At 41.2% G+C, this 16014-nt stretch overlaps 1 protein-coding gene across 1 annotated transcript in view; it reads right to left on the minus strand.

The window, feature by feature from the left end:
• LOC146554122 (vasoactive intestinal polypeptide receptor-like) overlaps window positions 1–14287 on the minus strand; it is a 23235-nt gene extending 8948 nt beyond the window's left edge. Inside the window, exons 1-6 of the mRNA XM_085253725.1 lie at window positions 14092–14287; window positions 12719–12812; window positions 11632–11745; window positions 3080–3186; window positions 2907–3004; window positions 1677–1803 (exon numbers count right to left, since the gene is read on the minus strand). Coding sequence (XP_085109851.1) covers window positions 1677–1803; window positions 2907–3004; window positions 3080–3186; window positions 11632–11745; window positions 12719–12812; window positions 14092–14151 — 600 coding nt within the window. The 5' untranslated portion in view covers window positions 14152–14287. The remainder of the gene's footprint in view (window positions 1–1676; window positions 1804–2906; window positions 3005–3079; window positions 3187–11631; window positions 11746–12718; window positions 12813–14091) is intronic.
• Between the last annotated feature and the right edge of the window lie 1727 nt (window positions 14288–16014).

Consider the following 16014-nt stretch of genomic DNA (forward strand, 5'->3'; position numbering starts at 1 on the left):
TTCCTTGAGTCCTGAGTTTGTTAGCTCTAGTTATTATGCTTCGCTTTTTGTTTTCTGTATTCGAGATTTTTCCCAGGAATAAAGCTGCGCGTTAAGTTTAACCCTCCGTCTGTGAGTCCTGCATTTGGGTCCTCCTTCCTGCCTGCCCCACAGCACTAACCATGACAAGTGCATTTCAGTCAGGTTGAGATCTGAACTGTAATTATTGAAACCTTTTCTTTTTCTGCTATTCTGTTGTAGATTTGTTGCTCTGCTTGGGATCATCATCCTGTTACATGGTCCAGTTTCAGCCAGGCTTCGGCTGTTGGCCTCACATCTGAGTCTAGAATACTTTGGCATACAGAGGAGTTCATGGTTGACTCACAGGTCCTGTGGCTGCAAAGCGAGCCGAAATCATAATGCTTCCTCCACCGTGCTTGACAGTTGGTTTTTAAAAGAAAGAGGCTTTGTCCTGACAATACTTACAAACCCTGGTTCAGTCCTTTTCTAAATATACTGTCATGAACTTTAACATTTAACACACTAACTGAGGTCTATTGAGTTTAAAATGTAGCCCTTGGATTTTTTGCAGTTTCTGAGCATTGAACAGTCTACCTATCCATGTAATTCCTTCCTTAATTGGAAGCAGTAAGGGTGTAGTTAATTTTTCACACACTGCATCTTGCATTTTGGTTTAAATTGTATTTAATATGTCATGTTTCATATTTCTTCTTAGGTTGTATTTTAAGACCTTCTAAAGACCAGGTTTTTATAATGTCCTGAAATGACATAATTTAAACAGGACATATTTTCAATTTATCAGGTCTGTCTATAGTTAGTTATCCACATAAATGAAGTGGTGACACAACATTTGATTTGTTTCCAGGGTTAGATTAAAACTAGGAATGTGTGTTCTTGCAACTCTCTGTGTTATTTTGCACGAGGTTTTCCGCTTTCACCCCAACTGTATTTTTACAAGCTAAGCAGTGCGCCTTACACCAAGTAAACAAAAGTTTACTCCTTTTGTTTTTGCTTTTTCACTGAGGAGTTTAGAAATCTGTGAGATATTTAGCAGCTGTGTTTAGGTCAGGGCAGCCGGTGTACCCTGAAGGAGAAATGTCTAAACTCAGCCATTAAGCAGCAGCACTTAGTGATATAGTAAAGCGGGTGATTTATAGCGAGTTGATCCAGTCCTCTCTGGTAATAAAGTGGCAAGAAAGCAGCACTAACATTGGTGACTTGATCAATCACATAAGAGGGAGCAATGCCACATCTAGGAGCTTATCTAAATACTTAACTTATCAGTTATGACGTTGTGGCATGTTGTGGTAATAAAGTCAATACAGCACTCTGAATGTGATTTATTGACAAAGCTGTCTGTAGTTCAGGCTTAATGTTCAAGTTCAGGCTTAATGTTTGGCAAACAGGAACTCTCACAACATCCTGGTGCACAGATGAAAAGGGAAACATCATTTTAAGAGCAGAAGTGCCTCGGCAAACACTGCTACACCCAGAACGCTGAGTAAACTTTGAGACAAAGCATTAAAGTCAGAGTGGGAAAGCGGCTGCTGAGCAACGATGCCGAACTTCAGTTAGGCAGAGAGGGAAATCAATTCGCGCAACCAGTTCAATAATAGAAAAATCATCCTGCAGAGCTTTCAGCAGCAAAGAGAAAGGACGGTGAACGGCGTACTCACAGATGCTTGGCAATCTGTCTCGCCGACTTCGTACAGAACCACGTCCTTGATGAAAACAGTCACAGCTTTCAGTATGAAAGACACAAACAGATGCATGTGGATGTAGTTTCTTGTGCACTGCAGCTTCCTGAAGAAGAATACAAATACACAGAAAATGAACAGGCAAAGTACTCCTAATGCATCCCGACTGGTTACAATGAATGAGCTCCTCATGTGTCTCGGAAATCATCAGAAAAAAAGCGTGTATCAAGAGAATATGCACTAGAAACTTCACTGACTTAGTTCAGATGAGCACAGAACAGATGTGCGTTTCAGCTCAGGACAGCAGCCATTCTAAGCACTTAGGGTACACGATTATCGCCTTGTAATTTCCTACCACCGTGCTCTGCTGTGCTGCTATCTAAATGTCACAATTCATTTAAACCCTGCAATTGTCATGAAAGGCTTTCTGCATGTCTCCCACTTTGGATGTAGCTTTTTCAGGGACATAATATTTATCAGGGATGCGGAGCAAGGAAACAAACAAGAACAAATCGGTGTGTAGGGGGAGAGAAGCAGGGGGTGCTGAGAAAATGTCACTAATGTAAATTCTCTCTTTTCCCTGCTTTCAAACAAATACCTTCCCCGTGACACGATGACCTTGGGCGAGTTACGTAAACGCAGCAGGACAGTTGAGCTGCGATGAAGTATCGCTCAGCTGCATGAACGCCACATCTGCACCCCGACATAAACAGCAGGCGCTGCCAACATCCTGCGTCTCCGCTCCAGGATGCAAACCCGATCACATGTCAAAAAACCCAAAGAGTAAACACAGCGCTTGCTGTTTAGCCCGCGACACACAAACAGCCTGAAATGCAAGCACAGCCAGCTGATGTTTATTAGACGCTACACACACTTGCCACTTAAACCTGTTCTAATGATCTACGCCAACAATCACTCACATGCGTTTTTCTCCACGACCTTGTGACCTTAAGGTCAGGACAGAGCATACAGTGAATAACAGATGCTCATCTAAGTGATCTGACTTCACGGTTTGACTTGGTGACTGCTTGCACCCACCCACATTTGGACGACTTCTCCCACTTAATCCAGTTACATTGCTGTTTAAAAAGACTGTAAGACCTCAATAAAATGCAGGAAATGAGAGATCGACGGGGTTTTCTTGCTTTAATAGGTGTTTGATTGTCTTTATGTGGGAACATTAAGCAGTGTTACGATGGATCACCTTACCGGAAGAGACACAATATGACGATAGCAACTGTCAGAGAGATGAGCGACACGCTGTGACCGATGGTGTATCCCACTTTGATGGCGTGGAAGAATACCTCCTGTAACAATACGTTTCAGTACACAGGTCATCAGGTGTGGGACATTTCACTTAAAGTTCCAGTTGCCACACTTACTTCATGGCTATCCATGGTGGTGTTGGGATTATATCCACAGTCTGCTATGTAGGAGTCCATGCTGACTGAGGTCCAACCATCCGCAGTGCAGGTCTTTGACAGGTTACCTAATGAGCAAAGGGACAGAGGAACAACACTGGAAATTATTGATATTTCTTTACGCCGCTCTTCCTGCTATCCTTTAACAGTACAATAAAGTGCTTGTTGAGATGGGAGTTGTAAGAGCTGCAGGGCAGACATACCACTGCATTTAATTAAAACATGCTGAGACTCATGTCTCCCTGGAATACACCCAAATAATCAAAGGAAACAGAATGAATGACTGAAGAGGCTCAGCCGCCCAACTGGCTCAGAGATGCTGAGGCAATTCCCATGTGCACTTGCTTCCATCTGTTTCTTAATTATGTGAAGGCTGTACACACAAACACCAGGTGGCCATCAGTCAAGCAGGGATATTTTGGTCTGTTCTGCCCACAGAGGGCAGAGGTGAAAGGTGCATTTAGACTGACAATTAAAAAACTGCATGACCAAAATACAGTGTTGCAGATTTGCGGTAACAAAAGATAGAACTTTTTAAAATTAAGTGTAGAGTCAAACTTGCGAGAACAATGAAGTAAATGAAATTACAGCAAGATAAAGTAAAGCTTTTTGGGTTAAAGCTGAGTCCAGTAGTTGTCCGGAGTAGCGTACAGCAGGCCAGAGATTTTCTGTATTGGAAGTGCTGAAGATTAGATATGTCTGTAGACATAGATATGTATGTCCTGCTCTACAGGAGAATGGAGCTTAGCTTCGTCACTGCGAGCCTCCAAACATCAAACCTATTTGAGCCTAAACAGAAACACATGAAAGGCAGTCCTGCTTGTGTATTAATCACCAGAGGATGTGGTATAAAACAGATGAAAGAGGCAAAAGTGTGGGCCATAGTCAGGGGTTAAAGTGGGCCTGCATTTTTATATGTTTGTTTTATTATTATTATTATTTTTGGCACAACACTGGAACAACTGCAGGTGTCGTTAAGTTATGTTTGTGGTACTTCAGCATCTAGCTAGCCCCACAGAAGTGATCTTTTTTAATTCTCAGGTAATTTCAAATCCAACGCTGCTATCAGCTCAACAAACATCAGCAAACACATAAACTGTTTGTGTGCAGTTTGTCTCACAGTGTGTTGCTAGCTAAAGGTCCAGTATTCCTGTGCTGTATTTTACAGGGAGAGAAAAGAAAGAGCTAACTTCACTCAGAGATGGAGACAGATAAGAAAGACAGAACAGGAAAGGAAGAAGAGGGGTTAAAGATAAGGACTGATCAGTGGTGTTTGATAAACCGGAAATTTAAAGCTTACATGTAAGTTCTCACATTTTTAAATCAGATATCTGGTCTGTACACATGACATTACGTTTTTTCATATTGTGAAACCTGCTGCAAAACAAACTGACGTAGACTCGCTGTGTTATTTAAAGGTTGCATGAAAATCCTCTGCAGAATAAACAGGTTAGTTTGTTGTGAGGGGTTTAAAGTAAAGAACAGTGTGTGACTGGTGCACAGTGGCTGTGGTTTCATGGTCAGAGTTAGGTTACATAAAGTGTAGCAGAGATGAATCTGAAGTTAAGCTGATGGTGCTGAGATTCATTCAGCGAATTTCACCTTCATACCAATTTTATACCTTCTAGAAAAAAGACAGAATACACACTGTACTGTCAGTGTCGAGGATGGAAATCAGCCAAGACAACTCATAAAACATCTGCTGACATCCAGTTGAAGCAGCAGATCAGCTGATCACAGCCTGTACACTAAGAAAATCTACTGGAGCTCCCAATAGAAATTATTGTGATTTATGATTCTTTTCCCCACACTGAGGCAACTGATTTCAGGGTTCCCCACATGCTGAATCCTCTACAATGTAAGAAACACAAAATAGAGCTGTTTTTTCATTTTCTTTCTTTTTCTCTGCTCATGTTCTACTTACCTGATTCAAGCTTTATTAGAATTCAAATTTAGACTGGAATAAAGTTTATATTCACATCTACTAATATTATTTTATTTTTACAATGATAGAGCACAAGGTTCAGATAGTGTTGCACAAAAATAAGTGGTAGAAATGTTCTTCAAGGAGCTACTTTTCACTTTCTTACTGTGAGTACGTTTAAGAGGCTTTCTGGAGTATTTTTAACACTAGTATCTGTACTTCTACGTAAGTATAGAAAGTCTATACTTTTGCAAATCTGCTTAGCTGAGTGCAGGACCCTGCACAGATAAGTGGAGCTCTGTACAGTACAGGTCAGACCTCAGTGCTAGGCAGATTACAGCAGAAAGTTTCTATTTCCGAAGTTTTGTGGAAAAACAAAAGCAAAAACAATTGAAAAGGCCTCTTTTTGGGTCCTATTTACGTCCTCTACACTTGTTGCATATGTAATAGAAAGGCAGAATATGTGGCATATGATACAGAGAGGATTTAGATTTTTACAGTGTGACGAAAGCTAGAAATGGATCCATGAACTAATTAGACCTGAAAACTCATGTCCCTCCCTTCATGAGCGTCTAATCTTGAAGCATGGATTGACTGCTCTGTGCTTTTTGTTCAGTCTCTTATTATGTCATACTTCTTTCCTCATCTCCCTTCCTACCAGTAAAGAATGGAAGCTCCGTGATCTGGTGACAAATTAATCCACGTCCTGAATGCTGCTGTGGAAATCAACATGTAGGACATTCCACACATTGCGTAATCGTATCACTCCGCAGCCGCTATCAAATCAGCACCGAGTTGGGAAATGACCAACAAGCCAAAGTCTTAGAATGTATTTGGCACCAAAATTTGGTTCGCTCACAAATACCTGAGCAGCATAATGCAGAGAAGATGGAGGCTTAGCTTCCTCAAACAACATGACAAGACACAAAGGCGAAGCTGAGCCCCTGCTGTTTCAGCCCATGCCACCACTGGATTTAGCCTGTTTGAGGGATTGCCAGAAGAATGCTTTCATCATTCCCCAAAACATGACTGCAAGGATTTTCAGTGTTCAAGCTCATCACCCCATAATCATTTTTATTTTCTTTTTACTTCTTGGCTTTTCCCTCCAGTATTGTACAGTCAAAGCCTTATCCTATCTAAGTATATCCAAATGTTTGATCCATAGTATTATTATAAATCAACTTCATGTCAAATTCACATTGCAGCATGTAGGTGAACCTGTTGACAGCTGGGCACTCTGTCATTCTCAGCCTGTAGAGAGGGTGAGCGCTATTAAAAGAGATGAATGGCTGCATGTTTGTGTTAGATCTGCTAGGTAAAGAGTTCATGAGAATGGCAACTCTGTCTCAACTAAATTTATGACCCCGAATCTCTATGGCGCCATGTTTCGCAATGCTTGTTTTTGTGTGTGAGGCTTATAAAATGAATAGCTCGGGATGTGTCAATACCTTCAGTCTTTTGCAACGATTCTCAGGAGTGAGGTTAAATTAGACTTCATGACATTCTGTGAAACACGCTTACAAAGAAGAATGTATGCATCGTGTGTCTGTAACCTGCCGAGGCCTTAAAGAGCTTTCGACAACTAAATAACAGGAAAAATACACAGTGGTTCAATGACGTAAACTTTTTTTTTCCTGCTTTCTTGCACAGAAAGTGATGCACGTTCATCATCACTTCAGTAGTCCTTCTTTCATGACCTGAATGTAGACCAGGTTTAACCATCAGACACCTGTGCTGATAAGGTGATTTGCTGCATAATTGATATGGTCCACATCAATGCAGCACAACACTGCACAGAGGGGGCTGTTGATCCTGTAAACCTCCTGACATGTCTGTGAAATATGCCTCCTCTGACTTCAACCCCACAGAACCAGTGATTCTTCATCTGCCCCGTCTTTTCCCTGGAGTGCTATCCGCTCTCATATCATACTATCTCCCATCTGGGCCACATAACAGCTTCCCACACAACCTTTCTTCCCCTTACTGAGTGTTCATGTAGCTGATATTTACTCGATGGTACAAAATGTTCTAATGTACCCTGCATATTCCGCAAGTACTGGCTAGATTACAGCTATAGGACCTCCTTTCCAGGTTCAGTATATGATACAAGCAGTGTTTTCATTAACAAGTACGAGTGCAGGTGCGCTACACCTGTGGCAGCTCGTTTATTTTGCTCTCCACCTTTTTTAAATGTCAGGTGTTATATATATATATTTACAGTATATGCAGCTGCTGACAGGGTAAGACTTTTGGCACACCCATCAAATATTAGCAAACATACCTCAACGTCTGTTCCAGACTGTTGGACAACATTTCAGGAAACCTGCAATTCAACCCGGAGATGGTAGCAAGACATCGCACGCCATTATCCGGTTATAGAACCGGATAATGGCTCTGGGGTTAAATGTGGGCGTAGCAAATATGCTGTACTGAAAAGTGTCCTGTACATTCCCAAAGACAAGCAGTGCACATAGAACAGAGCTGAGACTATGTACCATTATGAAAGTGGGTAATACATGGGTGGATTCATATGTGTTGTTCAGTCTGGATTTTCATTATTTGATCCTGTTGACCAAAACAATTCACTTTTATGATATTATTATTACATCTATACATCTATCTATACAAAATATCCAAAAGTGCTATTAGTCAAATTCATCTTTAATTAACGACTGAAGTGCACTCGGAGCAGGGGAGTCAGGATATTATGGGTAGTACTAACATGATATCAAATTTGAATTTTCAAATATTATCTTTACTGGTGTAGACTGACCATGCATAACATTATGAGCACTGACATCATCATTCATAAAGTGAATAACACTGGTCATCTATTCTTCGTGGCTCCTGTTAGTAGGTGGGATATATTAGGGAGCAAGAGAACATTTTGTCCTCAAATCGTAAGGATTTGAGTGAGTTTGACAAGGGCCAGATTATGATGGCTAGACGACTGAACGTCAGAACATCTCCAAAAGTGCAGCTCTTGTGAGGTGTTCCTGGTCTGCGGTGGTTAGTCTCTTTCACAAGTGGTCCAAGGAAGAAACAGTGGTGAACCTGCGACAGGGTCATGGATGACCAAGGGTTATTGATGCACGTGGGGACAACAGATGACCTACGGAAGCTCAGACTGCCCAAAAAGTTTATGTTGGTTATGATAGAAAGGTGTCAGAATACACAGACATCAGTCGTTGTGTATAGGCTGTAAACTGCCAACAATGGCCACGCGAGCACCACAACTGGACCATGGAGCAATGGAAGAAGGTGACCTTAACTGAATAACTTTCTTTTACATCACGTGGATGACTGATACGTGTGTGTCGCTTACCTGGAGAACACCTGGAACCAGGATGAATTATGGGAAGAAGGCAAGCCAGCAGATGCAGTATGATGGTTTGGGCAATGTTCTGCTGGGAAACTTTGGGTCCTGATTTGACACGTACTACCTATCAAACCATTCTTGGAGACCATGTGCACCCTTTCATGGAAACTGTATCCCCTGATAGCTGTGGCTGAAAGCAGAAATGGTTCAGGAATGGTTTGATGAGCACAACATGTTTGAGGTGTTGACTTGGCCAGATCTCAATCCAAACTAGCATCTTTGGGAGGCGCTGGACAAACAAGTCTGATCCATGGAGGCTCCAGCTCACAACTTACAGGACTTAAAGGATCTGTTGCTAACGTCGATGGTTCAGGGTTGTTTTGGCAGCATAAGGGGGACCAACACAATACTAGACCGGTGGTCATAATGTTATGTCTGATCGGTGTATAGTGTCTCCTTTAGTGCTACAACTTGGCCACTATGTTCAAAATATAGAAGAGAGAGGTTTATTCATATGTTTTCACTGTCTTATCAGCAGCAGGAGCTGAGCTAACGGACCAACCACAACTTTACAAACACGAATAAATCAAGAAAATATTATTTTTGAAAACAAACAGCTCAAACATGCAGCTTTGTTGTCACCACCAATAAATATTACACAAAGCGTGGTAAATTTAGCCACTGCAAACTTCTTCTTTTTTTATGATTAGCATAGCTTTATAAAGAGCCACACCTGGGATTTTACAGCTATGGCTGTTTGTACCTGATACATTTCTCAAGGCTCCAATTTTAAATTAAAGCCCCTTTGCCAGTCAACTACAAATAAACATCTCCATCAACTCTTACTTCGTGATTAACTGAGGAGACGCTACGTGGCGATTATTGACAAATGGAGATGTTGAGGAAACTCGAAGGGGTACATTCCCAGGAACTACTGTACAGACATGGTGCAATTCAGCCAGAAAATTCCCAGGATAGTGTTTTCCTTTACAGATAATTAGCACAACTTCCCTGTTAGGCTTTCACCAAATAAAGAACAAATAACCAGTGTGGCTCTTTAATGAGTGTATGGCGTCTACATGGGAAGTTGTTATCTTGTTTCCTGCTACTGTTTTGAATTTTATTGTATTATTTATGATATTCAAGATGTGGTGGTAGAAAAGATAAGAGATTGTAGGGCCAAAATAGCATCATGAGTATGAGCCACTAGGACACTCCATAATTTCCATTTCTGGTCTCAGATATGGAGCGTGATGATACTGGCACAGGCTCAATAGCAGGGATATTTGGAACAATAAAAACAAAATGGAAGTTAAGGAGGGATCGAGATGAGCAGCACGCCAGCATCTCTCTGATTCATTTTAATATCCCATGCTTAACTCATGTTTCCATGAATACACATTTAATTTCAGGTTAATCTCAGACTCATGGATACAGACATAAAAAAGAAAAATGGCATTACAAGGCTTAGTAACCATGTGATGTACTATTTATAGGCTTTTTAAGACTGAAATTGTTTTTATTATCTTGAATGTGGCATGTTTGCCAAACTACATTAAAATTCTCAGATAGATTTGTTATTTTTTAGAGACTTTAAAGCATCTTAGCAACTAGGTGACTATTCACAGGCCACTTTATTAGATACACCTTGCTAGTACCAGGCCGGACCCCCTTTTCCCTTCAGAACTGCTTTAATTGTCAGTGGCACAAGCTGAACAAGATGCTGGGAACATTCCTCAGTGATTTTGGTCCATATTGACACCATAGCTGCTCGTGCATGACATGAATCTTCTGTTCACCTACATTACCTACTATTGATTGACATGTAGTAATGGTGGAGGGCATTTTAATACAGTGAATTCACTGTCATGTTCAAGAAACCAGTTTGAAATGATCTGAGCTTTGTGACGAGCCAAGAAAATGTCCTCCATCCCACTGTACCATCGCCAGCCTGAACTGTTGACTTGCATGTTGTCTTCACCAAATTCTGACCCTGCCATCTGAATGCTGCAGCAAAAATCAAAGCTTTATCAGACCAGGCAACATTTTTCCAATCTTCTGTTGTCCAATTTTTTTCAAGCCTGTGCAAAGTGTAGTCTCAGTTTCCTGTTCTTAGCTGACAGAAGTGGCACCGGGTCTTCTCCTGCTTTAGCCCATCTGCTTTCCAGAGCGGCAATTTGTGCTTTCTGAGATTCTCATATGCACACCTTGGTTACAACAATAGTGCCATGGTGGTGGGGTGGAAAGCACTGTTCTCTCACAGAAAGGAGGTCAAAAGTTAAAAGCCACTAGCCTCTTGGGGCCTTTCTGTGTGTACCTGCAAGGATACTTTCTGGCTTCCTCCCACAGCCCCAAAACATGGTAGTTTAGTTGGAGATTCTAAATTACAATCAAGAACATTAAGAGTAAACTGGATGAGATGAAGGCAAATTATTCTTTAGCCTGAGGCTACTCTGACAACAGCCAGAAATACAAAACATAAAGGCTTTGAAATTCAAAATTGGTCAACAGGTTTGTGGCCCTGTAACATCAACCACTGCAATAAAGATCATTGACATATTACTACGTTATACACAAAGTTAGCGAATGATAGCAAACCATTGCATTCTGCAGATACTGAGTTCTGTTTCCGTCTGCATGACGAAAGTAAAACCAATATTTTCTGTCCTCTGAGCTTGATTTTGGTCTCCTGCAATTCTGGGGGAAATTTCCTCGGACTGTTTCTACGTTCTGCTACTGGGGACTGAATGGATGATAAATCTGTGCATTCATTTGCTACAGGTAACGTTTTTACTTTTATGACTTGATATTAGATTTGTTGTTTATATCAAAAGATGACTTAGAGCAGCTTTAACTCTGCTTGTAAATATTTTTTAAGTCACAGATATATTTAAGAAATCACTGAGGTGCATGTTCAGTGTTGTCCGTCTGTCTGTCTGCAAGATTACTCATCCATGAAGCTTGATGGGGAGGTGAAGCAAGTATAAAGAAACTGCCCTTTAATTTAGTGCTGATGCTGATACCTTTGCAAAAATGGGCATTTTGAGACCTTCTATAATTTCTCTATGTATTTACCAATAGGTGTCAGTGACTTTCCACCACAAATGTATGGATTCTACCATGTGCTTTCACTTTTTCTAGTCAAATAACTAAATACTAACTTATTACTGTAACTTTCTAAGAGTAAAATTAACTAATGTGCTTTTTCTCTTCTAACTCTCTTTAAAACACACACCTATATGCAACGTATATTGCAAGCTTGATTCTTACGTTCGCGATCATCCTCGGAGTGAAAGAAGAGAAATTTGGGGCAAAGGATGGTTACCACCTCTCCCACATCAGCACTGGGCCAGCAGGTGATTTTGTCCCAGATCCTACTGCAACCTAGAGAGAGACAAAGAAGGAGAGGGACCAAAAACAAGCATGTTACCTAAACTCACATGCCCAAAGATAGAGAGAAACTTAATTTTGCTCACATTTTGCTCAGTGTTTCACACATGAATCCCCTCAAGTGGGAAACAGCAGCCTGTTTAAGGTGAAGGCGGAGCACTGGCGTTCCCATGGCAGCCAATACGTGTGAGTTTAGGTCAGCTGGCATTACAGCCATGCTGGGCCCATAACAGCAGATGACCTGAGTTAACATGCTGTCACGATGACTAATAAAAAAGCTCTGTGCCCTTCGTTACACGCTGTTATTTGAATTCAACAGATCTCCGTGTCTTTCCACAGTGTGTATCCTCCCGGGATGCACAATCGGCTCACGCCACTTTCACAGCGCACCTGCTCAACAGTTTGTCGCAATGAAAAATCTCCTTACCAGGGTACATTTGCACGATTACCCTGAGGATCTGACAACATTTAAACCTATTGCAAATTTAAATTAAAAACATAATGAGAGTTTAATTACTTTTGCATTGCTTGGAAACAAACAGAGTCCCATAATGCCTCCAACAGTGTTTCAGTCACTCACAGAGGCTCTATGAAACACAACTATCTTCATGTACACACTGTGTATAATGTGCTGCAAAAAAACAAAAGCATAAAAAAACTACAGATCAGGTGAGCTTCACTGTTGCACTGTAAAAGCATTTGTTAATAGCATTTCTTTTAAATGAAAAACGGGATCAGTTTTCTCTGTAACTGAATCTGCATATGTGACAAGGGGCTGACATTAGGTGGAAAACAGTGTTCAATCATGCAAGGTGTAAATCTAAAGCCAGACGGGAGGCTTGGACAGCTTTTGTTGTCTTTGGAGTTCACTGTGTCACTTCAATCAGAGCTCACTTGTATCATTAGTGAATTAAGATGAGACAGAATAAGTAGCTCGTGGTAAACACATACGAAGCATCTGACATACCTGTTGTTCTGTTTTCAATCTGAGCCTCGCATATGATCCTCTCCTTATCGATTTCATTCATCATGTCGCACATCTGTGTGGCCACTGCAAACACCTGTGAAGAGAGTATTTGCATGTATTTTACATACTTCTCTTTGGCCAGTGGTCGCCTTTTAAAAAGTGTTAGCAGCACTGACAGGGTGCAGGTGCATGCAAAAAAAACTTCGGCACCATTTGACAAATCGTTAATCTTTAAAGGAAATGTTGTTGCAAAGTTTTTTTTCATGAACTTCAAAAAGTGAATCTTTAACTTTGACGCGTGAGATGACCCGTTCCATTATATCCCTCATTCCTCATGATGTACTGGGAATTATGAAGTGATTCGGTGTGAAATATGAGGATTTACCATTGGGACGTATACAGACCATCTGCAGGAGCAGAAGATTTACTGCTCTTACTTGGATATATGAGTCTCCTCTCTATCGCATTAATCAGTCGGTATTCTGTGGCTATTGTTAGCCATGAAATGAGCCCATAGGACTCCAGTTTCTCTCCATACAGAAGATGACTTCCTCATTTAGATTATGATTTATCTTGCACCTGCAGGCTCTGCAGCATCACTTCACCCATGATGATGGCCAGACAACAGGTTGTCATTAACCAATCAGTGCAGCCTTAAGCAAGTTGGAAAGAGGGAAACTTTCACCAGCCTAATCATCGTTCTTATTATCAAACTCATGTGCTAAAGAGCCCAACAGTCTGTGAGTTTGCACAGATGATGATGTGCAGGTGTTCTATTGTAGGGGATTTTATCTAAATTCCAGTATGATTCATACATGCTTCTCTACATTAGACAGTTTGAAGAGAATCGTGGTGAGGACCAGAGAGGCTGCAGAGGCAGACAAATGGGGCCGTTACCATGGTGTCCTGAAGGGAAACCAAGTTCATTGTTTCGCCTGGTAATACATCTTAACCTTGGTCATAAAAGGACAATGAATGTCCCTCAATAACGATCCCAGTCAAGGACCACCGTTTTGTTTGCTGCTGAAAAGAGAAACCTGGAGCGAAGAACTATCTGAACTTGAACTTCGTTCCAAAAATTTAGGTTTAAAAAGAAAAAAAAATAAACCCTTAAAAAAACACCCAAATTAGTCCCGTCATCCACACATGCTAAACGGAATTAAGTTGCACACGGGGGCACAGCGGTGCGCCCTGCATCCACACCTCTGGAGGACCGCATGCGTATCAGCCCTAAACCCGTTTGCTGGCTTATCGCAGTGACCTGCGTGGTCAAGCTTACGCTGTTAAATCAGGCAAGCAGCTGTGGCACTCTTGACAGCGAGCCCAAGATCAGGTCATGAGAAAAGTCAAGTTTTTAAGCGGAGTGTACTCACGGGTTCCAGCAACACGCAGGAGAACAGGAGGAAAATGCCATTTGAAAATCCCACCAACATATCCAGTGAAAAATATAAACCATTAAAAAATAGTTTTAGGAAGAAAAAAAATTGGTGACAGTACAATGAGAATCCGTCCCAGGACTGCAAGAGTGCACCGGCTGGTTTTGTGCGGTCTTGCGCTCTGAGCGGCGTGAACTGCTCCGCTCCTGAAGTCTCCCTCCTCCTCCTCCTCCTCCTGCTCCCCCACCCCCTCCCACACAGGATTTACCTTGAACAGCCAACGAGTAACCAATGAAACATCACCTGTGAACGTCAGTACACGAGGGCGTTGACGCCTACAAAGAAAAAAGATTCAATTTACTGTATTTGTCGATTCAAATGAAGAAAACAATAAAAGTACTTTTAAACTGTGGCTGAACTCTCAATGCTACCGTAAAAACGGGATATGACAGAAAGAGCTTTATCCCACTTAAGAACTGTAGACTTTTGAGAGACTTGTACTTTAGTTGTATTTATATTTTTGTTTTGTCTTTTAGACTATGTCATACAGATTGGGGGCAGTCAGGGGCTGTCATTATTTAGCAGGAAGATTTTGTCAGAGGTGGGGATCCCATAGAAACTGCATCCATGGAGAAGTTAAAATACAGCAGCTTGCGTAGTACTGAATGTTTTCCTTCTGCTCTCATGATTTTTATTATTTATTTATTTTTTGCATAAACTAACTAACCTGACCTTTAGGGCATCGCCAGCTGGAGGGATGGCAAAGAACTGGTAGAACTACTGTAGCAGGTGAATCCAGGCAATTTGAAACTCATATATATTTTCCACATTGCACAAGTCACAGTGACAGAGCTGCACAAAAGGATCTGTAAGGACCAATAAACAAGACTCACCAGCCTGTAATCTAACTCTGACCAAACTTAACAGCAGTTAAAATTGTGTTGCATGCTTGTAGCTTTCAAAGTGTTTCCTCTGACTTTAGTAAAGTAAGAGAGCTGCATGCAATTACCCATGTTGCATGGTTGAAGTTACTTCATTAATTATTAATGACCATTAATTATTCCCAGCATGAAGACAAAAATTAGCATATCAAAAACCAGTGCCTCCATACTTTGTTGTCATGTTTGAAAGCGGGTTTCCAACCACAACCAGCATCTTCCATTAACTTGTTTTTAACTCGATGGAGTTTGGTTGTGGTAGTTTTGAGAAAGTAAAGGATAGTAACTGATAGTCCATCAAAAATGAATAGTAAAATTATTGTCATTAAGGTGACTAACAACAATGTGACACAGTCATAGAATGGGTCACTAGTTTCACTGCATTAGGACGTCACATCTGTAGCCCAACTAAGGACATGCTAGAGTCATCCACCCATCCATCCAATCATCCATCCAATCATCCATCCATCTTCTCCTGTTTATCCAATTCAGGGACCTGAAGCTTGTCCCATGGGACGAGTGGAAGGGGCAATTCTGCACTGTCACCGCTCTATCATAGGTCACTTTAGAACCATCCATGCTTGTTTTCTTAAAAAAACAAACAGAAGAGCATAAAGACATTCACATGACCTCTTTATTTACACACATAAAAATGATTTTGTTAGTTCCTGGAAATGAAGCCTGTCATAGCCGGCACACTGTTCCTAGATAAGATTCAGTAAACAGTCAAAGAATAGAGCTCATATGCATGTGAATGTGATTACAGCATGCTGTATTGAATGCCCTCAAAGGATTGTAGATGAACGGTGCAGACTGAAAACATGAAGAATACTCACTGCTGGTATCAAAACCAGAGACCAAGGCCTTACTTTAAATGTGCAGACTCTTCCAGTGGCACCACATGCTTTGGAAGAAAAAGCAACATTTTGGGGCTTTTGAGTTCTGATAGGTAAGGCCTGTGGAATTTTAGAGACGATAGAAA

The sequence above is a fragment of the Mchenga conophoros genome, linkage group LG18 (genome assembly GCF_057382185.1).
Source record: "Mchenga conophoros isolate Kocher_MC1m ecotype Shallow Benthic linkage group LG18, M_conophoros_male_GT1.1, whole genome shotgun sequence".
Classification (NCBI taxonomy): domain Eukaryota; kingdom Metazoa; phylum Chordata; class Actinopteri; order Cichliformes; family Cichlidae; genus Mchenga; species Mchenga conophoros.